A 25,328-nucleotide genomic window follows, 5' to 3' on the forward strand; every position below is an offset into this window, starting at 1 on the left:
GGCTGAGTAATATTCCATTGTATATATGAACCACATCTTCTTTAACCATTCATCTTTTGAAGGACATCTTGGCTCCTCCCACAGTTTGGCTATTGTGAACATTGCTGTTATGAACATTGGGGTGCATGTGCCCCTTCTTTTCACTACATCTGTGCTTTGGGGTAAATACCTAGTAGTGCAATTGCTGGGTCATAGGGTTTTTTTTTTTTTTTTTAAGATTTTATTTATTTGACACAGAGAGACAGCTAGAGAGGGAACACAAGCAGGGGGAGCAGGAGAGGGAGAAGCAGGCTCCTGGCTGAGCAGGGAGCCCAATGCGGGGCTCAATCCCAGGACCCTGGGATCATGACCCGAGCCGAAGGCAGATGCTCAATGACTGAGCCACCCAGGCACCCCCATAGGGTTTTATTTCTAAATTTTCTTTTAGAGAGAGTGAGTGAGGGGGGGAGAGCAGATGGAGAGAGAGAATTTTAGCAGGCTCCATATCCAGCACGGAGCCCAACGCGGGGCTCAGTCTCATGACCTTGAGATCATGACCTGAGCTGAAATCAAGAGTCATATGCTTAACTGACTGAGCCGTCCAGGGGTCCCCTACTTAGCATTTTTAACAGATAGTGTAAGAGTGAACTTCTATACAGTCACTACTTAAAATTAATTCAAGTTTTGAGTAAGCGATATCTTGACTACTTTTTTTAAATCTTGATTTTCTATGTAAGGAAATGCCCTCAGACTATATCCTAGAAGTTTAAAAATATTCTCTGCAAATTGACTGATGCCTGGTGTGCTTTGCAGTGGAGGATACTGGAACATCTCTTTTCAGATAAGAAGCATTATCATCTCATAGTTAGCAACTGCAAATAACAGCTGTGACATGTTATATCCATAGCTAAAGGTCAGACCTTATCACTTACCAGTCCAGGAATGATGCATGGGTCAGCTGTCATGAAGCCTCTTCTGGGATAACTGCGGAGATGCATTTGCACAGTTGAGTAGACATTTTTTCCTGCTTGCCTTCCATTCTCCTGGTATACAGTCCCAGAACCCAGAGTTCTTTTGAGGAATTGCCACTCTCCCACTCGGTCCTTGTAATTATGGTTGACTATCTCCTCCTCCCCATGCCAAAGGTGGGCATATGGCCCAGGCTTTGTCAGTCACTTATTCCATGCTTCTGGTTACACTGGACCATTTCAAATGTTGACACATAACTCAAATTAGTTCTCAGAGACTCAATTTGAGGACTCTTGTCTACATTGCAGAGGATGAGAATGTCTGTAGCTGGGGTCGCAGAGAAGGAGGTACAAGACTGGAGCTGTTGGCAGCCATCTTGCCACTATGAAGTTAAGGCCTCTCTCAAAACAGAGCTAACAGGGAGGTACTAAGAGATGTAGATAATAAATGCCAGTCTTGAGGACATTGGTTGAGTCCCTGGATGTAGCCTATCATGTCTAAACCAGGAAATGGCCCAGAACTTTTCAGTTTTGTGAATAGAAAACAAAGATCCCTGTTTAACATAAGCAAGCGTTAGTTGGTTTTCTGTCACTGACAACCAAGAGTCTCTTCATCGGGTAATCTGCAACAATGAATCATCATTCTAGCGAGAGTCCATTCTAAGACAGAGGCCACCTGGTGAGCTGGGTGTATCAGGTGGAGAGTTAAAGTGCTCCTAGTGTATTACACGAGGTGGGAATCCACACTCAGGAACTGGCTGTGTTACAAGCCAAATATGGACTTCAGTAAGTCACTCAGCTTTCAAAGAGAAGCAAAGAAAATCACTTTTAAGGACTAGCAGCTGGAGAGAATGGCATAATGTCCACAATGAAATGATCTAAGACAGTTGGAAATATGGACCTGAATCTTGCAAAAGATCAGGGCTGGTGGTGAGGATTTTGTCATGTTAACAGAGGGGAGGGTAGCAACCCTTGAGATGGAGAAGGGATCTAGAGAGAGAATGTCATAAGAGGAAGTAGGCAGAAGACAGAACCTCATGAGTTGCATAGATTTAGAAGGCTGGTGGGGGAGAATAGGAACAGGGGGTAAAAGTGAGTGAGTAGTCAGGGAGGTAGGAGAATCAGGAAAAACCTGGACCAAGAAATCAGGGGCAGCAGGTGGATGAGAAAGAAATCACCAACTACAGATACCAAGAAGTTGAAAATCCCACAGACTGAGGGAAGGGCAAGGAATTCACCAAGGTCATCGCTGACCTTGCCAAAAGCTGTTCCAGGCAAGTGATAGGGTAGAACCAGGCTGCAACAGTTACCCAGCAAATCCATGGTGAAAAAGCAGACCCTAGGAGCCATCAGCTCCCTCTGAGATGGCTGGTGGATAAACCAGGGGCAGGAAGGCAGTAGCTGGGGGCTTAACTCCAAAACAATGTAAGTGCCATGACATTGTCTTCAATTGTAAATCACCATTTGGGGTGCTCGTTTTCAATAGGAAGCTATAAAAAACAGACTCTGTAAATAAAGGTGTAAGGCTATGATGCCAAGTAGCACATGCCCAGGAAATTTATCAAGAACTTACGAATTATGTGTTTGGTGAGAAGGGACCAAAATATGAAACTGTGTGCTATGAAGGGGAAACTACTACGATTTAGCTGAGCATCTACTGTGTATGGTGTACAGTAGATCCTAAAAAGCTTTTAGGGGGTGCCTGTCCATGCTGAGGGTCAGTGCAAGATAAGACCTCCAGGAAGCCTTCTCTGAGCCATGCCCTTGAAATATTAAGATCCCACCCGCACTGGGTTTGGGGCCCTTCTTGCTGTCCCTGTGCTGGCTGTGGTTCCAACACGCCTCTAGGAAGTGCTTTCTCTACACAGGTGTTTGTCTCTTCTACTGGGCTGACAAGTCCCAGGGGGGCAGGGGTTATGTTTGTTCATCTTCATATCACACAGTCTGGCACAGAGTAGACAATTAGGGTTACCAGATTTAGGAAAAAAGAAAAAAATAAAATCTAGTTAAATTTGGACTGCAAATTCAAATACTGCATACTTTTTACTCAAAAGCTATTTGTTGCTTATCTGAAATTCAAATTTCACCGGTCATCCTGTGCTTTATGGGGCAACCCTACGCATTCCATCCATGTTTCCTGAATGAATGCAAAAGTGTAACTGGGGGAGGAGATGGGAAGAGGACAATTAACTCCTTCTGAACCCACTCTCCAAAAATGCTAATTTAAAAAACAGCACAGTGCTAGAGGTAAGACACTGGCAGTGCAGTTAAGACCATAAGAAGACATGAGAGAAGATTTCAGAAACCTATAGCAGGATTGCCAACGAGGGGACCCCATGTAGTTGGATATACCTGCTCCCCACCTCTGCCTCCCAGGATCACAACTCCTGATGTTAGAACCTGGCTGTGCCTCTGGAGGAATGTGGCTGAATTTAGGTCACTGTTTCTCCTCAACACACAAAACTAAAGAAGAAGTACTATGTGCAGCTGGGTGGTCTTGGCCACATAGTTGAGGGATCCAGAGACTGTGGGATCAGTGGAGTCTGGGTGGTCAGGGAAGGCTTCAGGGAGGAGGCGTGCCTGTGGTAAGGCCCTCAAGAAGGAGGAAAACACAAACAGGCAGAAACCTCTTCTTGGGTTCTGACTCTGACTTCTTTGTAATTATACCTCAAAAATAAGCCAAACATGAGACCAAGATCGTGGCTGTCTTCCTTAAACACTTGGTTTGTTTGTTACTTTAGCCTTTTCTCTGCTTCAGTAACAAGTGACTTTCTTCTCTTCTCCCAGCAGACGAGAGTTTCATCAACCCTGCGATCACCACAACCTAGTGTCTGACAGACTGTTAACTATGCCTGTCACTGCAGGCCATGTTCACACACAAAAGTGCACCTGTGTGGAGAGGCTCTGTTGGGTAACGGACCCCTGCAGTCAAGTCTTTGGACGTGGTGTTGCCTTCTTTCCTTTACTTTTAGTTGACATTTTATTAGTTACTTGCCTCTGTTTTATGTGGGAGGCAACCATTTTGTTCAACTGAAGACAGCATTTTAGCTTGCCACTTTGCTTATAGTTTCTGTGGGTAGGAACTTGGATCAGTTTAGCTGAGAGGCTCTATCCTGGGGTGTCTCATGAGGGTGCAGTCAGACGTCAGCGAAGGCTGCCATCATCTGAGGGCTGGACTGAGACCGGAGGACCCACTGCAAGATGGCGCACTCACAGGCAAGAGGGCGCACTCACAGGCAAGAGGGCGCACTCACAGGCAAGATGGCGCACTCACATGCCTGGCAGTTGATGCTGTCAGCCAGACAGCACAACTCTTCACACGGCCCTCTCCACAGGACTGCTTAAATATTTTCAGGGCTTGGCACCTCCAAAGTGAGAGAGCCACGAGACCAAGGTAAAAAGTGTGAAGTCACATGCTGTCTCTACTGCCTTATTCTATTGGAGACACAGACTAACCCTGACTCAGTGTGGGAGGGGGCTTCAGAAGAGTGAGGGTAATATGGGAAGTTGGCCTATCACAGAACCAGTTTAGGAAACTCAACTTAGAAAATTCAAAATATGCTAATTTATTAGTTACGTCTTAATATTTCAAGGGGCAATGTCTCCCATCCTGGAAATAGAAGGACATTAAGATCTTACCAAAAATGGCGAGATGCCCAAGAAGACTACACAAAAGGGAGGCAGGGAACACAGAGGCCTCATCAACACCATCTGCTTCAGGGGTTGGGCCCTATCCACCCCCATCTATCCACCCTCCATCTGTCCACCCCCCATCCCTCAACTGCCAACCCAGATATCATTGATATTTACCACACAAACTTCTGTGGTAGACTGTGGGGAATAGTGGTAAGCAAAAGAGATACGTCTCCATCCTCTTGTAACAGACAGTCCAGTTGGGGAGGCAAACAAACAAGCAGATAAATAAAATGGTGTGGCACAGTGTAAAAGAAACTGAACGGAATTATAGCAACTGGCAGAGCAGGTACCTGCCTAAATGAGATGAGCAGGGAAAGCTTCCCTAAGGAAGTGGTTTTAAGGCAGAGGTGAGAAAAGGCTCTTGGCAGCAGTGATCAGAGGACAATGAAGGGACTCATGGATGGAGGTCAGGAATGGGCACAGGAAGGTTCCTAGGGCTCTTCTGAATAGAATCCCAGAGGACAAAGCCAAGTGTGGAAGATGAGACCACCAACCCTATCCTAAACGTCTTCCAATAGAGGGGCTGCATCTGTGGCATTGCCTTGGGGCCACCAGAGGAGCAACAGGTGGGGAAGGAGTCAAGCCTGGAAGGAGGGGTGGGAACAGAAATCCCAGGAATATGGGGGAAAGTCAGTCTGATTTCTGGAGAGGAGACCAAATGTCCCAGGTGAGGCAAAGCAGAAACCAGGTGAGGGTGGTGTGAGGACAGGCTATGGCGGGAGGTGGGTATGCTAAAAGAAGTTTGAATGCAGAGAGAGTAGAGCAAAGATAAGCTTTAGGGCTGCAGGCCAAAGTCTGACTTCTGTTTAGAGCATCATCTCAATGGGGCTACACATCGAAAGGTTCCACTCTTCATTTTGGACAAACTGGGAGCACCATCCACTTACAAAGTGGGACACACCTGAATCAATCAAGAGATATGACATATATATTTCTGGGAAAAAAGATCTGCCTAAATCTGGTGCAGCCATTCTGGAAAACAGTATGGAGTTTCCGCAAAAAGTTGAAAATAGAGCTACTGTCCGACCCAGCAATTTCACTACTGGGTATTTACCCCAAAGATACAAATGTAGTGATCCAAAGGGTCACGTGCACCCCAATGTTTATAGCCACAATGTCCACAATAGCCAAACTATGGAAAGAGCCTAGATGTCCATCAACAGATGAATAGATAAAGAAGATGTGGTATATATATACAATGGAATATTACTCAGCCACCAAAAAAATTGAAATCTTGCCATTTTCAACGATGTGGATGGAACTAGAGGGTATTATGCTAAGCGAAATAAGTCAATCAGAGAAAGACAATTATCATATGCTCTCGCAGATACGTGGAATTTGAGAAACAAGGCAGAGGATCATAGGGGAAGGGAGGGAAAAATGAAACAAGATGAAACCAGAGAGGGAGACAAACCATAAGAGACTCTTAATCTCAGGAAACAAACAAGAGGGTTGCTGGAGTGGAGGTGGGTGGGAGGGTTGGGGTGGCTGGCTGATGGACATTGGGGAAGGTATGTGCTATGGTGAGTGCTGTGAATTGTTTAAGACTGATGAATCACAGATCTGTACCCCTAAAACAAATACTTTATATGTTAATAAAAAATAATTCAAACATACAAAGTAAAAAAAAAAGTTTTCCCAAAAAAAAAAAAAAAAAGATCTGCTTAAGAGTCCATTGTTTATAGTAACATTTTCAATAATTTGAAATGCAAGTACCTGAGGGAAATGCTTGATTGTGAAACTATGAAAATGACTTTTATATTTTTTGTAGCATTCATCAAATCTAAATGAAAAAGCACTAGACCAAAACAAAAGCCAAGAAAAAAGTAAATGAAATGAAATAATTGAAAAATAAGGGACTCTTATAAATATTAATTCAAACATTTCTGGGGACCTACTATGTATCAAGTACCAATAGACTCTGAGGATACAGACATGAGCAGTACATAGTATCTGCCCTTCAAGATTTCAGCTTCCCTAAGAAACCAATAACAAAATCAACTGTTACGTGTGGATAACACATACCATGATGGAGGTACTGACTGGGTGCTCGAGTAACATGCTCCAAGCTGGAAGTTCTGAGTGGGTGCTTGGGTAACATGCTCCATGCTGGAAGTACTGACTGGGTGCTCAAGTAACATGATCCATGCTAGAAGTACTGAACTAGGTGCTCAGGTAACATGCGCCATGCTGGAAGTACTAAACTAGGTGCTCAGGTAACATGCTCCATATTGGAAGGACTGAACTGGGTACTCAGGTAACATGCTCCATGCTGGACTGACTGGGTGCTCAGGTAACATGCACCATGCTGGGAGTACTAAACTGGGTGCTCAGGTAACATGCTCCATGCTGGCAGTACTGAACTGGGTGCTCAGGTAACATGCTCCATGCTGGAAGGACTGACTGGGTGCTCAGGTAACATGCTTCATGCTGGAAGTACTGAACTGAATGCTCGGGTAACATGCCCCACATGGGACCTGGGTACCTGGCAGCTAACCGGATGTTGAAAAGGGGTGGTGTACGTGAGGAGTTTGGGAAAACCACTGCTTAGTCTGCTTACAGACGGGCATGCTTAAACAACAGACAATTAATCCCCATAGTTCTGGAGGCTGGAAGCCCAAGATGAGGGTGCCAGCATAGCTAGGGTCTTGGTGAGGGCTCTCTTCCTGGCTTGCAGACGGTCATGTCACTGCATCTCACAGGGTGGAGAGAGCTCTGGCCTCTCCCTCTTCTTACAAATATGCTGCTCCCATCCTGGGGGCCCCACCCTCACGACCTCATCTAACCTTAATCCCTTCCCAAAGGGTCCACCTCCAAATGCCATCACGTTGGGGGTTAGGGCTCCAACATGCAAACTTTGGGGAAACACAAACATTCAGTCTGTAATGCCAACCAAAGAAGGTGATTTCTGAGGTCAGTCCAGGAAAATGGAGACAGGACGTGGAAGGTGAGGGAGGGTTAGGGCAGGGAAGGTAGGAGCATGTAGAAAGCCCATGCAGAGCAGTAGTGGGACTGGGCCTCTGGGGGCCGGCAAGAAGGTGCAGGTATGGCACAGCGTGAGGAAGGCGGAGGGGGCTCAGGTCACAGATGGATGCACAGGCCTCACATTAAAGGTCTGGGTCTTTTTGTTTCTCAACAAACAGGGTTTTAGAGGGGAGGGGGGAGGGGGATTGGTTAGCCCGGTGATGGGTATTAAGGAGGGCACGTACTGCATGGAGCACTGGGTGTGATACGAAAACAATGGATCGTGGATCACTACCTCAAAAACTAATGATGTATTGTATGGTGACTAACGTAACATAATAAAATTTAAAAAAAAAGAAAAGAAAATATGGGGGCACCTGGGTGGCTTAGTCAGTTGGGCGTCTGCCTTGACTCAGGTTATGATCCGGCTCCCTGCTTGGTGGAAGCCTGCTTCTCTCCCTCTCCCTCTGCCATTCCCCCCAGCTTGTGCCCTCTGGCTCTCTCTATCTCTCTGTCAAAAAATAAAATAAAATAAAATAAAGGTCTGGGTCTTACTCTGAGAGAAACGGGGAGTCACTGATGGTTTTTAAATAGTTCTAAGACACAGTCAGATTTGTGTTGAAGAAAGACTCATTCTGCGCAGTAAGGGTGGATCTGAGTGGCCAGAGAGTGAAGGATCCACTAAAATGCCATTAAAAACCGGGTTTCCGAGGACGCTTCATGGCACTGGAAGTGTAAATAACAACAACAAACACAGTGAATCTTAGCATGTTCTATACGCTTAAACACCATCTTAGCAACAGCCCTCTGAAATAGGTAATTTTTTTTGGTTCCCGTTTTTAATGGGGAAGCAGAGGTTCAGAGTGGTCGTGTTACTCGCCAAAGGTCACAGAGCAAGGGAGTAGCGTGCCAGCCCTGCACCCCTGTGAGCAGTCAGCTTAGACAGTCTCAGTGCTGGGGAGGGGCCTGCAGAGAACAAGAGTCCCTCACCAGCTCTTGCTGGGGTCTCTTCATAGGCCTGGGCCCCACGTTCCGTCTCTAACATAACCCATCTACCGCCTTGCCACCGCTTTCCTTCCTAAAACGGATGCTCGATCTCAAATGGCTTCTGAAACCACTGCCCCAAACATCACTTGACTTCTCAAAACCTTCCATGGCTTTCCACTGCCTTTGGAATGGAATTCTAACCTCTTAGCATGACATTCAAGGCCTCGCTTCACCAGAAAACTCCAATCCTGAGAGTGCCTTATCCGTCATCGGTGTTTGTCACCTGCGAACACAAGCAGACAACACTACAACTTGCCACCCCGGGCATGGGCAGGGCAGAGTGTGGCTCCAGATCTCAGCTAGGACCCTCTGTACATAAGGAGGCTGAGGTGGGGAGGGTTTCAGTGGGCTGCCTCAGTCTGCAGAGAAGCTAGAACTCATGCCTTCCTGTTTCGTCCCATCAGATTCAGAAACACGGCCAGGAAATCCGAAGGCGAGCTCCTCCAGCCTCAGCTGCTTTAAATAAAATAGTTAAATTAATTTGCTGTCACGGCCGCAGGAATTTCTCGAGAGGAGGTGCCTCCGAGGTTAATGAGTATAATAGGCCAATTCTGTGTGTGCTCGCATTTCTGGAATCTGCAAACACGGGCAGTTGTAACTGGTAACGTTTCACTGAAAAATGTACATGTGTTGTCTTTGGGGGTATTTACTTAACTAAAGACATACATTTCCACAGCTTCTGGACATTTATTTTATAGGAAAAGATCTTTAAAGCCTCTCCAACTCATTTCCCCACCTGCCAACTCCTCTGGCCGGCTCTCCCCTAGCAGTGCGTGCCGGGGCCAGAAGAACGGCTCCATGTTCCTGTCCATTATAACCAGCAAAAATGCACTCGATGTTTTGCATTTGACTCCAGGACGCTGTTGCTGTCCTTCCCGCCTGACAGCTTCTTCTCACCCTGTCTGGGCAGCTGAAGTATGTGGGACGGAGATCGGAACCCTCGGCCGTCGGAAGACGTCGGAGGACGCCCGGTTTGTGTTATGCCCATTACCGGCGTTTCCCGTGGCAGCTGCATTCCCAGAAACGCTTCCAGACTGAACCAGACAAGGCCCGGTACCTGCCAATGAAACAGCAGGCTGGAAAAACCCAGCTCTGGGACTCCACCGAGACTGCTCCAGAGATGGCCCTGAAAAGGCTCCCTTCTCCCCTGACTGGGGCCGGGAGGCCAGGGGGTCGACAGAACCGGAATTCCTCACTCGCCCAACGTGGTCCAGACATGAAAAGTGCAAGACCACAAATGCCGGCTCTCTGGGCTCCAGATGAGCAGAGACGCGGACGTAGGAGGCCAGTGCCGGGCCAACCAACAGCTCCCGGGGATCTGACGCATTCCCACGTATCCCACTTAAGACACTAAAACCAGCAAGAACTTCTGGCAAGGCAAACACATTCCTATTAGCTGAAGAGGCACAACCAGAGAGCATATGCCCAGTGGCCTTGTTTCGAACTATAAAAGGAGGGACTAGATTTCAAAGGAGCCATAATAGAATTCTCTGCCCCTCGTGGGCTCTCAGCTCTTCCTTATGTTTGGACCGCAGGAGCTGACATTTCCTAGAGCTCTGCTTGAGCAAGCTTCAAAGCAGTTCTGAAAGGAAATTGCCCAGTTTTATGCATTTTTTAAAAAGGGCAAAGTCTCTCTAGCATCCAGCACAGGGCCTGGAACATGAGGGGCTCGCAGTAACTGTTTCCTGATTAAATGAGTATACAGAAAGAAGTCAAAAGAGAAGTAGGATAATGTTGAGGCAGTAAAATTTTTCCGCTCAAAAGTGACACGTCACAACTCTTACATGGAGCTCTACCGGATGGTGCTTGTTCCTGGCTGGGCCACCCCGCTCAGCAGCTGAGCAGGTTGTCATGGCTCATCTCTGGGGATCCAACCGAGCCTGCCTCCCCCCAAGGGATGCAGGACTTACTCTGCTTAGCTGTACACACCACCCCTGGTGAGGTACTCAATGAGCATCTACTGGATGGAAAAAAAGAAAGAAACCGTGAAATGTCTTGGGCTGTTTTCAAATGATATACTGTTTTCCCCAATGACAGATGCATCTAGAGAGGTACACAGCACATTTCATTTCAATCATTTATATTCCTTTTATGTGTTGGAACAAAAAGTCAGCATGTCAAGCACATATAAACTATTAAGTGTGGCTGCTTCTATAATTAGACTGAACTCTTTCATGTGGATCCTGGCTGACTGATGTTTGGGAAACACGGATGTGAACTATGTCACCTGCATATACAAACAGAGCCCTGCTAAGCCAGCAGTGACGGGAAATAGTGCATGCGTCACGTTTCTGAATTTGGGCTGACTGCCCTCATACGTTCAGGAGTGTCCCCTGTGAGATGCTATGGGGCTAAGACATGCCAGGGAAGGCCAGGAAACGGAGCCAAGCTAATGGCTCCCGTGGGAATGGGGAATCCTAACAGAAACATAATCTGCAACCCTGCTCTCATTAGCTCTGTGCTCTCACTCTGTTTCGGGTTTATGACCATGTCTTTAAATTACATGCTTGGAAAATGAGTAGGTTCAAGCAAAAGACCCTTAGTATCTTCAGTGAGTAAAAACTGCACACGAGAATTGTTATACCAGCTGAATGAAATCTTTTTGTGTGCCACTTTTAGGAAAAAGGTCAGATTAATGTCCAGTAATTAGCAGAAAGGCAGCCTGGAGGCATGGATCAACTCGGGGAATCTGAAAAGCCAGAGTTAGGTCAAATGCTGGAAAGCTGGGCATTAATTTTTTAAAATAACATTTTAGGGAAAGAAACTTGATGATTAGGTTTGATTCTCAAGAACTGATTTAGGTTACTGAGAATTGCCATTCTTCATTTTTGCCTGAATAGGTATAGCCATAAAAAAACAAATTCCTGGTGTATTTTCTCTTAATAAAATTTTTAGAATCAAAAATATTGTGTGAAAAGGTATGGTGTGCCCCAGTCATGACCCAGCATTTGAAGTTTGTTTCTCTCAAATCTAGCAAGGACACACACATCTATTTCCTTACTCTGTCAGCTGAGGACACCCAGAAGTGTCGTTGTGGTGCTGGTAAGCACACCCAGCACCCAGATCTTGATGTCTAATACCATCCTCCAGTGAACCAGGGCTCCCTGGAGAAATGGCTGATTTTAGGGCTGGGGCAGGAAATATAGAAGATGGACCTGGTACATCTTGTAGTGACCGAAAGTAAGGAAGTGATCACACACACACACACACACACACACAATGGGGGTATGTCAAAGGGACACAAAGCCAGCTGAAAGAGCTCCCAATGGCCAGTTTAAACAATAACTTAAGTAAAATAGTACTGGGGGTGCCTGGGTGGCTCAGTTAGTTAAGCGTCTGCCTTTGGGCTCAGGTCATTATCTCAGGGTCCTGGGATCGAGCCCCGCATCCGGCTCCCTGCTCCGCGGGAAGCCTGCTTCTCCCTCTGCCCCTTTCCCCCCTTCTCATGCTCTCTCTCATGCTCTCTCCCTCTAATAAATAAATAAAATCTTTAAAAACTAAATAAAACAAGAGTATTGGATTACAACCCAAAATATAAATATCCATGAATCCATCCTAATATGGATAAATAATTGAATAAATAAGTACATAGGGAGAGTAGATAAATCTCACCTGCAGGAGAATTATAAATAATTTATGTAGCTACTTCACCCTCTAAGAAGTGGAGCGTAACTCTTTTGAGCATGAGATGTACACAGTGACTTCCTTCCCAAGAATCCAGTATGGAAAGGAGATAAACCCGGCAAACATGACCTCAGCCAATCAAGGTCAACATCAACAGTGATAAGTTCTGTTGATAGTACTTGCTATGGTGTAACAAGAAGGTACTTTACCTCGGGGGTCTTCTCCCCAACATAGATAAGTCCAGCTCAATCATGAGAAAAATATCAGACAAATCCCAAATGACGAACATTCTACAAAATCCCTGAGGAGTACTTCTCAAAATCATCAATATCGTCAAAAACGTAAAGTCCAAGAAACCGTCAGAACCAAGTGGCAAGATATGATGACTACATGTAACGTGGGATTCTGGATGGGATCTTTGAAAAAGTATATTAGGTAGAAACTAAGAAAATATAAATTAAGTATGGACTTCGGTTAGTAATAATGTACCAACACTGGTTCCTTAATTGTGACAAATGCACCATAATGTAAGTCAGTAACAGGGCAGACATTGTGTGAGGTATATGGGAACTCTGTACTAGTTTTACAATTTTTCTGTAAATCTCCAACTGTTCTCACATAAAATACATACTTTAAAAAATCTAGCAAGAACCGACTTTGAGAGAGGGAGAAATCAACTTTTCTTCATACCTGCCCCCAATCTCCACTGGGCAGATTTCTGCACATACATTAGTCCTGGGAGACATACATTTCCTTTTGCCCATTTACATGTGGTGCCATCATACACTCTCAGTAGGTGGCTATTGCCCTTAATGGGGCAAAAAAGTGGTACTTGGGGAGGGGTTGGAAATCCTTAGATATTACCAATGATTTGTAACCCTCTGGAGCTTAACTCTAGCTAACAAATCTTATTTCTTGGTATTTAATTTCTCCCTAAAGAAAAATATAATTTAAAGTAATTTAAATTTAATTAAAATTAATTAAATTTTCTCTTTAGGCAGGCAATAATGAAAAAATGGTTATAAAATACTGGTGTGTACCACTCAAAAACACATACCTTATGCTTACAAGGAAGCGTGCAAGAATGGGGGAGTCCAGAGCATGTTAATTCAATACAGGGGGGGAAATCTCACACAAGCTCTCTACACAGTTCCCCTACAGTCACATAATGGCCCTGTATTTGGCTGTTTTTAACATGATTTTACATACTTGGTTGCAAGCACTCTTGTCATAGATTTAAAAAGATTTCTCCCTTTTCAAGGAAAAATAGAATTAAAAAAAAAAATCTGAACTTTGAACTTTGGTTGAATGAAACCTCATCACCAACATGACTGTTTATTGAACAACCAGGAAGGAACCCATCCCACTGGTTATGTTGTAACTTGTGAGAAATTCCAGAGTAAATGTATAGGTGAGGGCTTCCTCAGCCTTCACATGATGTGAAATTACTAAATGCAACATTGATACATATTAAGTCTCTCTTGGGAAGGTATGCTCTTTTCGTCTAAACTGTGATTTAAAAATCTTTAGCCTTTATAGAAATTTTATATTCTTTGAAATGTCCCCAATCCCCCAAACTTTTTTCTTTTAGTGAAAAAGTTCAGGTTAAAATATAAAAAACCATGTATCATTAATTGTTACAAATGTGCCATAGATTGTAAATGCGAGTAACAGGGAAAGCTGAGTGCGGGGTATATGGGGCTCTCTGTACTATCTTTGAATGTATCAGTAAATCTAAAACTACTCCAAAATCACTTATTTTAAAAAGCATAAATCTCTTATGAAGTACTTATTTAAATTTATTACAATCGTTAGTTCACTAAACGGTGAGCTTCTCAAGGGCGGATGGAGGCTCACCCACCCTGTGCCACAGGAACTTGATCTAGGACCTGGAATGCAGCAGGTACTCACATGTGCTTAGATGAATGCTTGGAAAATTGAAAACAGAATTCATCAGACTCCTTTTCTCCTACTATCAAGCAACTCTATGCTCTACCTCTCAGTCATGTGAAGAGTCTTACCTAAGAATTATAAAGAAGAAAAAATTATAATTCTATTTAAATAATGCAAACCACTCGATCCCCTAGCATTACCTAAATTTGTTATTTTAAAATATATTTTTAAAAAGTCCCAGTTCCAGGGGCGCCTGGGTGGCTCAGTCGGTTGAGCGTCTGCCTTCGGCTCGGGTCATGATCCCGGGGTCCTGGGATCGAGCCCCGCATCGGGCTCCCTGCTCGGCGGGGAGCCTGCTTCTCCCTCTCCCACTCCCCCTGCTTGTGTTCCCCCTCTCTCTGTGTCTCTCTCTGTCAAATAAATAAATCTTTAAAAAAAAAAAAAAAAGTCCCGGTTCCATTATGATGCTAGAGGTCTGGCGGGGCAGTGGCGTGGGGAGGGAGGTGCAGAAACTGTGGGGAGACCTGATTCAATAGCTAATTTTAAAATAAATGACCTTAGGGCTTTGCTAAGGAGTCACAAGCAATAGATGAGTTAGCAGTGAGCCACGTGGAAACGTAGTCCCAGAGCCCCTCCTTGGTGGAGAGGCGTGCTCCCAAAGCTGGGGTCCCAGCGGAACCAAGCACAGCAGCTTGGCTTGCGCGGTCCTTCTTGTGTGTTGGCCGAGCGGGAGGAGTGAACAGGAAGGCCGTGGAGGGGGGGGAGCAGCACTCACATCTTGCTTAAGAAAGTCGGAAGGCCTCTGGCGGCCTGACAGCGAGCGGGAGGGAGAGCACGCCGCCCTCCATCAGGACCGGCCGGAGTCCGGATTTACGAACCCGTCCCGATGCGACGCGCAAGGGGAGAAAAGCTGAAGATTTTCCTGCGGAAGCAGCAGAGCGCTACGGAAAGAACACCAGATGCAGAATGTGATGGACCTGGGCTCAGTCGCCGGACCGGCCACGTCCCGTTCCAGCTGGGGCGCGGCCACCCGCTGGCCTGCGCAAGCGCACAGCTCCCGCCCTGCAGGGCCCCTGGGGGCACCCGGGGGGGACATCTGTACAGTAAGGACACCTACCTAGTTCAGGGGCTGCAAACTACAGCCTGCCCTCAGGCCAAGTCCGGCCACTGCCTGCGAGCTAAGAATGGTTTTACATTTTCAAATGATTTAAAAAAATAAAAAATAAAAGCTTTCACGACATGAAAATTACCTTAAATTCAAATTTTGACGCCCACAGAGAAGTGTTTTAGATCACGGCCATGCCCGGTTGTTCGGGTACCGTCCACGCCTGCCTTTACGCCACAAGGGGCAGAGCTGGGCGCTGCGGAATCACTGCGGAGCTCTTCACACAAAAGGCTGACTAGCCTCTGGTCAAGGGAAGGTTCTCCGTGACTGTCCTTAGCCTTCCGAGTCTGGCCCCCAGTGCGGTGGCTCAAGGGGCAAGTTCTCCCCCTCCCCCTCCCCGGGGGACACGGAGTTGACATGACTGCTGGGGACCGCACTGCGGGCGTCTGGTGCGCGGGGCCTGGGATGCGGAGCGCCCTCCATCGCGCAGGACGGGCCTGCCTGTGCACACACGACAGGGGACAGGGAACGAGCCAGCCCCCCGGGCGCCAGCGCGGAGGCTGAGAAGCCCTGCCAGAAGGCCCAGAAGAAGTTGAGAGAGAGGAAAAGAGGCTGACACTTCCCGGAGCGTGCTGAGGGTGCGACGCCAGGCAGCAAGGCGACGGCTACCATCTCCTTTGCAGAAGAGGAAACAGGCTCGGCCGAGGCTCGCCCCCAGCCCGACAGCACCCAGCGAGGCAGAGGCCGTGCAGGAGTCTGAATCCATTTCCGCATGTGCCAACACCTTTCTCCTCACGCAGCACATGGGACTGATGGAAGACAGGTGCCTTCCCGAAGATACAGGGGGGCCGGCTCCTCCCCCTCTAATCCCGCTCTCCCAGAAGGGTGGGCATGGTCCTGGCTGGGCGGGTTATGTGAGGCTGAAACAGGAGCCTCCTGTGTGCCCACAGAGTCTCATGGGGATTGTCAAGCGAGGAGTGGGGCTGGGGGTCCAATGGGAGCTAAGTGGTTGGGGGTCGGGGGTACAGACCTTCCTAGGAGACTGTATGTTCTGGAAATAATACATTTCTAAGGAATAGCTTCACGATGGGTATTTTAATATTATATTCTTAAGAGGAAGCACTATTGGCCAGCTTTAAGCTAATGTAAGCTCAATGTCCCATAAGTCGGAAAGGCTAACTGTTGAGCTTACTCAGCCAAGAAGCAGACACCAAGAGCTGGCCTGAAGCAACTCCTGCAATTATCAGAATAATCTCTTAGAGAAGGGGAAAGTCATCCTGTAGAGGGCTGGCCATGTAAACCCACCCAGACAGAGTAACAGGACCCCTCCTGGAACAGAGAGGCAATGTGGGGAGTCACTGCAGATAAGACATTAGTAACCACAAAAGTGAAAAATGCAGCATTCCAACAAGCTATAAAAGACGTCTACATGATTTAAAAGCCCCTGTAGTTGCTAAAGGGAGGTCAGCAACGTCTAAAAAGTTACGGTAGTTGGAGAGTGGTTTGCAAACTCTGCAGAAATGGAGAGGCTCCCAAGGCACCCTCTGGCATTTGAATAGAGTGCAAATGTTCACTTTCATTTGCTCTATCTTCTGTAGTAGCAGTGGCCATCTTCACACCAGTGAGTGACCTGGGCTCCGGGCACAGAGGAAAACTCAGAGCCAGGCCACAAAGTTGGTTACCTTGTTCCACTAGATGCCAAGCACCGCATGAAGGGATGAGGGCATAAAGCCACTGTCCCCAGGGAAGGCACAGGTTGGTGGGAGAACTAGAAGTATAACGTAGTAATGAAAGCACAGTATGGTCTGTGCCAAAGAGCTGAGTCCCACACCATGTGAAGGTGGGGTCCAAAGCCAACACAGAAAGCCGCAGTACCTAAGGCAGAGTCTACATTAATCTTCAAAATGCCTTATGGTTTTCATGCTTTTTAAAGATTTTATTTATTTATTTGAGAGAGAGAGAGTGTGTGTGTAGGAGGAAGGGCAGAGGGGGAAGGAGAGGGACAAGCGGAGTCTGTGCTGAGTTCGGAGCCCAGCATGGGGCTCAATCTCACGACCCTGAGATCATGACCTGAGCGGAGACCAAGAGTGAGATGCTTAACCAACTGGGTCATCCAGGCACCCCAGTTTTCACGCTTTTATACAAGTTCGACATGGCCCTTCTCTCTAGAACGTTGTTTCTTGGGTTGAGCATAGTTGAGCTGGTTTTCTTTTGGCCCTGCTGTAAAATGGTATCCAACGGGAAGAACGGGCATTGCTCTCAGGCAGTAAGCAGCTTGTCCGGCAAGAGGTGGAAGGACCTGAGGAAGCAGCAGATGCAGCTGCCCCCTCATGCCCACCCCGCCTGCTCCATGGGCAGATCGGGGGATATACATCTGATCTAGCTTTGTGTCTGCAGCGTCTGTCTGTGCCATGTGCCAGGCTCCATCTGCATGAGTCAAGTGTGTGCACGGCATGACTGCACATCACTGAGATGCTGTGACGACAAGGACAAAGACACAGGAAGGACTGATTTGTCTGGGGGAGCTCAAGATGGGCTTCACAAGAGAAGGTACAATTTAAGCTGGGGCTTCAGATATCAGGGACACAGCATATGGCAATAAAGAACATAGCATGTTTAGGTAGTAAGCTGACTGGGATGAGCTCAATGGCTGGGAGGTAGGAGTAGGGCCTTCAGCATCAGGACAGCCCCACCTATAAAGCATCTTAGGCATCATGCAAGGAACGTGGCTTTGAAGTCAGACATTATGGGTAGGAAGCAGGAAAGCGACAGGCCAGATCTGTGTCTTAGTGACAGGCTAGATCTGCTTGCATTTGTAGAATGTCTGGAGCAGAGAAGGACTAATGAGGCATGGTGGGAAAGGGCCATGTGTTAGACATACTGGGCCAGTGGACTCAACCTCATGATGTCTCCAACCTCATGATCTGAGGGGAAAAGGGGATGACAATCTTATCTTCTAGGAGCTATTAAATAAAGTAGGGAAGATGGACAGGGGGCTGTATCCACTTGGGGCCACAGCGCATTTAAAATAATTGGGAACTTTCAGCTGGAGGCGCCAGAAATCCACTGCAAGTTGGGACTGAATCTCAGAAATCAAAGCAAAGTGAGTGATGTGGATTTTAATTCCATGTATGTTAGAGGACAGATGGTGAGGTCATCATATGAAATGCGCCTGACAGGGTACTTCCCACCCGGCAGGAGCTCAGGTGTGGGGGCTGATGTAGCTGTAGTCATTCCTGTGAATGGCCCCCTCCCTGCTGCTCTGGGGGACAGTGAGGCCACAGAAGTGAATGACATGGCCAGTGGGAGTCCTCTGTCAGAAGAAAGTCAGTGGAAACCAACAGTTAAGGGACAAAGCCAAAAAGAAGAATAAAAAGCAAGAATTAAAAACATATGAGGAGAAACAAGAGAGAACAGGGTCTGGGGAGCCAGAGGAAGTGAGAATTTCAAAGGAGAGTGACTCAGTGTCAAAATAAGTGAGATAAAGAGTGAAGGGCCCAGGCTGTCTTCGGAAGTTGGGAGGCTACCTATGACCTTGGCAAGGGCCATTGTTGTGACAAAATGCTGGGAGAGGAGGCTGCTACTGGGGGATGGAAATGCAGGGGAGGCAAGCACTAGATGGGGAACCCCATGACAAGTCTCCCTGGAAGGCCTGAAGCAGAAGTCCTTCGAAAGAAATGAAAGGCTTCTTTCAATGCATGCAGCAGCATCTACTTCTGCCATTTTAATTAGTTGTTATCTGATATTTGGTATTTGAGACCCACAATATGCTAAGGGAAGCTTTGGTTTCATGTTCTCATCTGTCTGCCTTTACTTTCCATTTCGCACACTGTTTCTACATATTCATTCTCATGTGAGAAAGCTGGAAGTTGGAAACTTCCTGGAGCATTCAAAGGCTGGGCTCAACAGAGATCATCTCCTGATCGAGTCACATCCTGACATGTCTTCCCTGGGTCCAGGATTGAGTTTTTTCAAGACATGAAATTGGAGAGGGGTCCCTAAAACACTTTAAACTTGCAGTATCACCTTCCATTTGTGTAGCTGGATTTTAGATCCTGAGGTATTTCTACAGCCATTGCTTCATCTCATTCTTACAACGACCCTAAGGGAGAGGAAAAGCAGATAAGCTTATTCTCCTGTTATAGATCAAAATAACAGCAAGCAAACAAACAAAACGCTGGAAGCTCCGATTTATGCAAAGGTCACGTTCTTTCCCATCCCCTACTCTTTCAAGTAAATTATCAGTGGCAATGATGCCTTGATTTGTAAAAGGCCTAATAATATCCTATCCAGATATATTTCAATCACAGAGCAGGGAGAGAGAGAATGAGAGAGAGACCATGTGACAGTACTTTTGCCTGAATCATCTCAGTCAGGTTGACCACCACTCTAGCAGTTTCCAATAGTGCCATGGTTCTAATCTTGTGTGCTCATTAGAATCCCTTGGCAGCACTTTATAAAAAGGAAGATGCCTGGGCCTTCCCCAAAACTGAAACTGTCAAAGACTGATTGACTAGAAACATACAGGAGAGCAAAGAATAAAATAGCAGAGCAGAAAAGCAAGAATGTGTAACTAAAACTACATTCTAAGGTACAGCAGGCAGAGTTGTGTGGGAAAAAATAATCATTAATGTATGTTTTGCATGCTTGAGGATATACCCTATTGATGCAGTTTGAAATTAAAATGTTGACTGTTCAATTTGAAAACAAGACACACACATACACACCATTAGGCGGAATCCCTATTCTCACAACAGGTGCGCACATCTACCTCGTGGAGGCTTATGGCACACACGTACAAGCACGTTAACAGACATTTACATGTACCCTTTATCATGTGGGCTCTTAGTTAACCAGAATAGATGGGTACACGTTGTAACTACAGAGCCATGATGCTGGTTCCATGAGCCCCACAGCATTATGACAAAATGCTGTTCCCCAAATCACCTAAGTCCCTATTTTCTTAAGTAATGTCAGTAACCTGGAGTTATTTTAGTGTACTTGGTATGTGCCTACTACCTGCATGGTTCCAATCAGGAGGCAGAATTGCAGAGGAGCTAAGACAGTTATCAAATAATAATTGTTTTCTAAGTTTTCTATAAAGATGGTGCTGGCGGCCCATAGTCATCAGGTTGTGGCGAGAAGCAGATGTGCCAGATGCTTCTTGATGTCTACATGATGGCTGGCTGGCAGGGAGGAGAAAGCTGGAGGTCCGAAAACCAGAGCCCACCTGAACGGGTCCACCCAAGGACATGCCGAGAACCCTCATCAGGTTGTTGCTCTGATATGCTCCCCAGATAGGGAGGCCAGATAAAATACAGGACACCAGTTAAATGTGGATTTTGATAAATAACAATGTCCCAAATACTGCATGGGGCAGACTTACAAACAAAATTCACTATTTATCTGAAGTCCAAGTTTAAAGGGCATTCTGTACTTTTATTTACTAAGTTTGGCAACCCTCCTATCAGGGAAAGCCCCCATAATGGTTTCCACCACCCAAGAAACTTCAGATTGTTCCATATTTTTGTATTATTAATTAGCACCTATAAATATTTTAAAGACATACTTTCTGAAATAGTATCCTTCTCTTTTCTGCATCTAACATATCATTTCTAATTTTTCAGATTAAGGGCACAATGAACTATTCTTTAATGTCTTAAGTCTTTCTTCTAGGAAACACCATCAATACCATCATGAGTGACTTATACTCTGTATATTAAGTTTACAACAGTCTCCATGAAACAGAAATATTCAAAAAGTGCAGATTTAGCATTTGGATCTTTTAACCAAATCTCCAACCTTTCTGAATGCTCACTTTCAACTGAAAGCCTTTCTAGAAAATAATGATGTAAATCATATTATCATTACTCACATAAAGGTGGCCCACTGCAGCCCTTCCAGAAAGCTACAGAGGATTTTCACAATCTCAACTGCTCTTTAAAAAAAAAAAAATCTGTTTTCTATTATGAAAAATAATCTAAAAATAGTTCCACATATCACAAGGACAAAGCCATCTGTATGATCTCTCCAAAGAGCTCATATTTCTATAGATTTTTATCACTTTCCAACTGTTTCATCAAGTTCTGAAATTTAAGAAAGTCACGTAGATTTGGCAGCTTAAACTCCTCAAAATATTAAATTGAATTGCTAATATTGCAATTATTTTATATTATTCTTTTACATCATAGAAGGCTCAAATAAAATATGTATCAAAGTAAACAAAGCACAAAACTGCATTAAAACTCATTATAAACTTCCTTAAAAGTTGCATTAACATGTCTCTACCAATAATCGATGGATAAAACCAAAATGTTGGTGCAACAGAAAAATACCCAGCACTCCAGTAAAACACACAGAGAAATTGTGTATCTGGAAATGTTAGCCCCGGTGTGTGTTTGGAAAAATAACTTTCAACAGATGTAAATAATGTTGGGCCACTCATCAGGACTGTCACATCAAAACTGGTGTGTATTTTCTCTTAAGAATCAAGATTTCACTCTAGAAGAATAAAGTCAGCATTAAAATAAAGACAAAACTTGAACAGAAGAATATGAAGGCAGTTAACATGATTTTTAAACTTGAGCCATATAAGAGAAGTCCAGAAAATGAGAGAAAATGAAACAACTGACCTTTGCATGGATGCTCTCCATTGGGTCCCAGAGGTCTCCATTCAAGAGAGAGACATGGACGACTTCGTAAGCTCCTCCCCAGCCCCTTCTTCCAGCCAGCTGCATGGAAGGTGCTAATTTGTTTCCCAGGTTCACCCCTGCATCAAAAAGAAAACAGCCCTGTTCTTCATTCTTGTCAGGAAGAGTCCGGCATCAGACGCTTATGACATAAATGACTCATTGAAAATATTTGGAAGCTGAAGGAAGCCAGGGAAACAGCACTATCTATTAAGTCACAGTCAGTGTTAAAAGTGATGAATTCTCTGTCAATCTAGCCAAACAATTTTGTGACTTAAACAAAAGCTAATTTTTCCCTTCAAGTCCTATGGCATGTGCTGGGTGATGATCGAAGTCAAAGTATATAATTCCATCCTTCAACAAGCAACAAAAACACACAAGTGGTGACTTTTTAAGTGATGAATTAATGCTTTGCTTCAGATCAGCTCTCTATTAAACATCTCAAGGCTTTAGCTGTATTAAGACTAAATCCATTTACTTAAGTCCCAGTGAATCAGCTCAACACAATGCCAATTCTCCTCTCTGTACTTACGCAGGCTAATTTTATATGCTTCAGTGAGTGATTCTATAGACAAAATTAATTTGCTAGTTCAGACTGACTAGACTGGTTTATGTAAAAAAAAATTAAGTCATTCAATAAACTATTACATGATCTTGTTTCTTGGGGTCCTGTCGAACCAGTTAATGTCCCGACACAGGTTCAATTTAGCCCCATTTCCATAAACAATCCTAATGGAAAGTATAACATTTTTTTCTCTTCTGGAGAGTGTATCACTTCCTTAACAAGTCGGGTAATTTCTCTGGGCTTGTTCTCCTATGAGGTCACGTTCCTGCTATTTGGTGTGACCACAGTATATCCCTCAAGGTGAAGGATGGGAGCAGATTCCCTCACATGTTATTCCCATTTCTTCAACCAGGACTCATAATTTTCAGACCTGAGTCATAATAGCACCGTTTTAAGTTACTAAGGAGTTCACATTTATTGGGCACAAATGGTATTGAAATTTTAATCCTAGACATTTTACAGTTCTCCAAATACTTTTAAATCCACACCATTTTATCATTCTCGATGTGGAAGTCTGCAGTTATATTCAGGTTACAAAAGGATTACTACTTGAGTATTAACCGTCTGACACAGCCCCTCTGGAAAATTCTCAAGCTGGTCACAAAGCATTTAAAACTCCCAGTTGTTGAGGGACCATGGGAACGGGGATGAGCAAAGAGTTAGGGATATGGCCAGTGGCAGAGGAGGTGAGTGGACCCATTGGCCACAAGGGGTCGGGTGGGGGTGTGGGGGGAGAGGACCAGGAGCCACGTGAAGGAGGAGAGGAGAGTGTGTGGGGCCCAGGCCTGGGACAAGCTGAGTTGTTTGGGATGAACCCACATTCAAGTGATGAGGGTTCCAGCCCTGTAACCAGGGGGGATGGTTCTAGGTGGTGACATCTGTGGGCACCGATGGAGGGCTGGATGGAAGTGGAAGAACTGGAAAGAACTGCTATCTGAATGGAAAATGCTGTAGCCCTTCTCCTGGCTACAGAGGGGGCAGCCATTGGCAGCACAGAGATTGTGCTTAAATGACCTTGCTTTCACACCCTTCATTGCGCTCCCCGCTAGTGTGACATCACTATAAGTAGGGACTTCGGGGTCAGACATACCCCAGCACCAGTATCAACTCTTCCACGGATCAGCTGCGGGTCTCTGGTCCAGTTGTTTGCCCCCTGGTTGGTTCGTTCACTCATTCACTCACTCATTCGACAGCTATTTATTCCCTGTCTACCTCCTGATGGACACTGTGATGTCTTCCATTCAAAAAGCCCATCATTTCCGCTTTGGGCCAGTGTGCACTAATGTCACCTGGCTGGAGACAACCCCTCTGCCTACACTGCTGGGACCCTCATCTTGTAAATGCAGCTTAACACCGGAAGACTCCGTTCTCTCCATCCGGTGCATCTAAGAGAGGGACAAAGATAAAGCTGCCCTCACGACTTGTGTTCTTGTGTTGGCAGAAAGATGAAAAACACAACCATTTCAGAGAGCAGTCAGGACTATGAAAGAACAGGGCTACAGGGGCTCAGTGTTATCCTTGTATTGCTTCTGTAAATTTGCGATGGCTTCCAAATAAAAGATAATAAGGAAAATCGAAGTGACGGTAGAGTCGTGGGGAAGGCTACTTTTGATGGATAGGCCGGAAAAGACCTTTACTTGTAGGGAGGGGGTGCACATTAGCCCAGACGTGAAGATGAGAACCTTCCAGCCCCACACAGAACCAGAGGAAGAACGAGTCAGCAGGACAGCACGTGCTTTCCTTTTCCATAAAATGAGGCAGAGCTTGGGAAGGCCAGGAGGAAATATGCATGAAGCATAGAGAACAATGTCCACTGGTTTCACCGGCATCATTCTCGCCAAGACCCGGGTCTCTTGCTCAGGACTCTCAGTGGGATTCCCAAGTTGGAATTTACCAGAAGTTCATGCTGATCCAGTTATACAGCTCCTGCAGAACCAGACTACAGAGTGCAATTAGCTGAATGTATCTTAACCGAGAGCAGGTGTGTTATTCGAATTGGACTAAGAAGGCTTTGAAATACCAGCAATTACAGACTAAGAATTGGAGATCCATCTGAACTTTCCCCTAAACCAATGAAAACCATGCCATGTGCCAAGAGTCACCATGGCCAGCATTTTAATCTTTTGAAAAGTCAGGTGAAACTGTTAAGAAAGTGACTGCAAGCATTTAAAAGTGTTCTCTACAAAAACAAACCAATTTGATTATAAGCTGTTCCTGGCAGTTCTGGCAGTTAAACTTCCAATGCAAGTGGATTGCTAACTTGAGCGGTTAGTCACAAACCCAGTTGTCCAAGGGCTTATTAAATCCAAAACAGGAGTTCTGCATCACCCATCACCCAGCCACCATGGGGAAGACAGGATGCTCTCCGGGGCTATTCCAGCCACGCTGCTCAAAGACCGAGGAGATCTTCACCCTGCCTCAGACTCTTGGAGAACAGCCTTTGCATGCGACCGAACTCGCTTGACAAGAAACCATATGTTTTAGAAGGAAGGAGATGGCACCATGAGGTCCAGGTCTCCTGGGTGAATCATTAGCATGACTGCCAGCAGGGGCTCTAGAAGGGGTAGCAAGTCCACATCCTTGATTTGGGGGAAGCTGGGGAACCTCTGCGGGGCCTCCCATATGACAATCAGGCTGAAGCTGCACAAACCAAAAATCAAGGAACGTTTTTAATCCTCTGGACCTTTTTCCTCCAAGACTCTTGGTAGCAGAGAAAGAGAGTCATATACTCTCCTGAAGGCCAAATGCTCCAAGCACTGAACACCTCCCTTTCCACCTACATAGTCCATCATCTTCAC

At 45.6% G+C, this 25,328-nt stretch overlaps 1 protein-coding gene across 7 annotated transcripts in view; it reads right to left on the bottom strand.

Annotated features, from left to right (window-relative positions):
* The window catches only part of ADAM12 (ADAM metallopeptidase domain 12), a 347,363-nt gene that overhangs the window by 281,791 nt on the left and 40,244 nt on the right, over window positions 1-25,328 (bottom strand). For 2 of the 7 annotated variants that reach the window (XM_064595438.1, XM_064595441.1), the window contains one exon: window positions 21,909-22,067. In XM_064595438.1, the coding sequence (XP_064451508.1) occupies window positions 21,909-22,067 (159 nt within the window). Of the gene's footprint in view, window positions 1-911; window positions 964-8,162; window positions 8,429-14,189; window positions 14,300-19,302; window positions 19,379-21,908; window positions 22,068-25,328 lie in introns of those variants that run through there. The other 5 variants (XM_064595440.1, XM_064595442.1, XM_064595444.1 and 2 more) reach the window with 5 other exon arrangements.

This window comes from Mirounga angustirostris, unplaced genomic scaffold, assembly GCF_029215605.1.
Source record: "Mirounga angustirostris isolate CCGP_5_RB_7025 unplaced genomic scaffold, mMirAng1.0.hap1 SCAF_6, whole genome shotgun sequence".
NCBI classification, from domain to species: Eukaryota; Metazoa; Chordata; class Mammalia; order Carnivora; family Phocidae; genus Mirounga; species Mirounga angustirostris.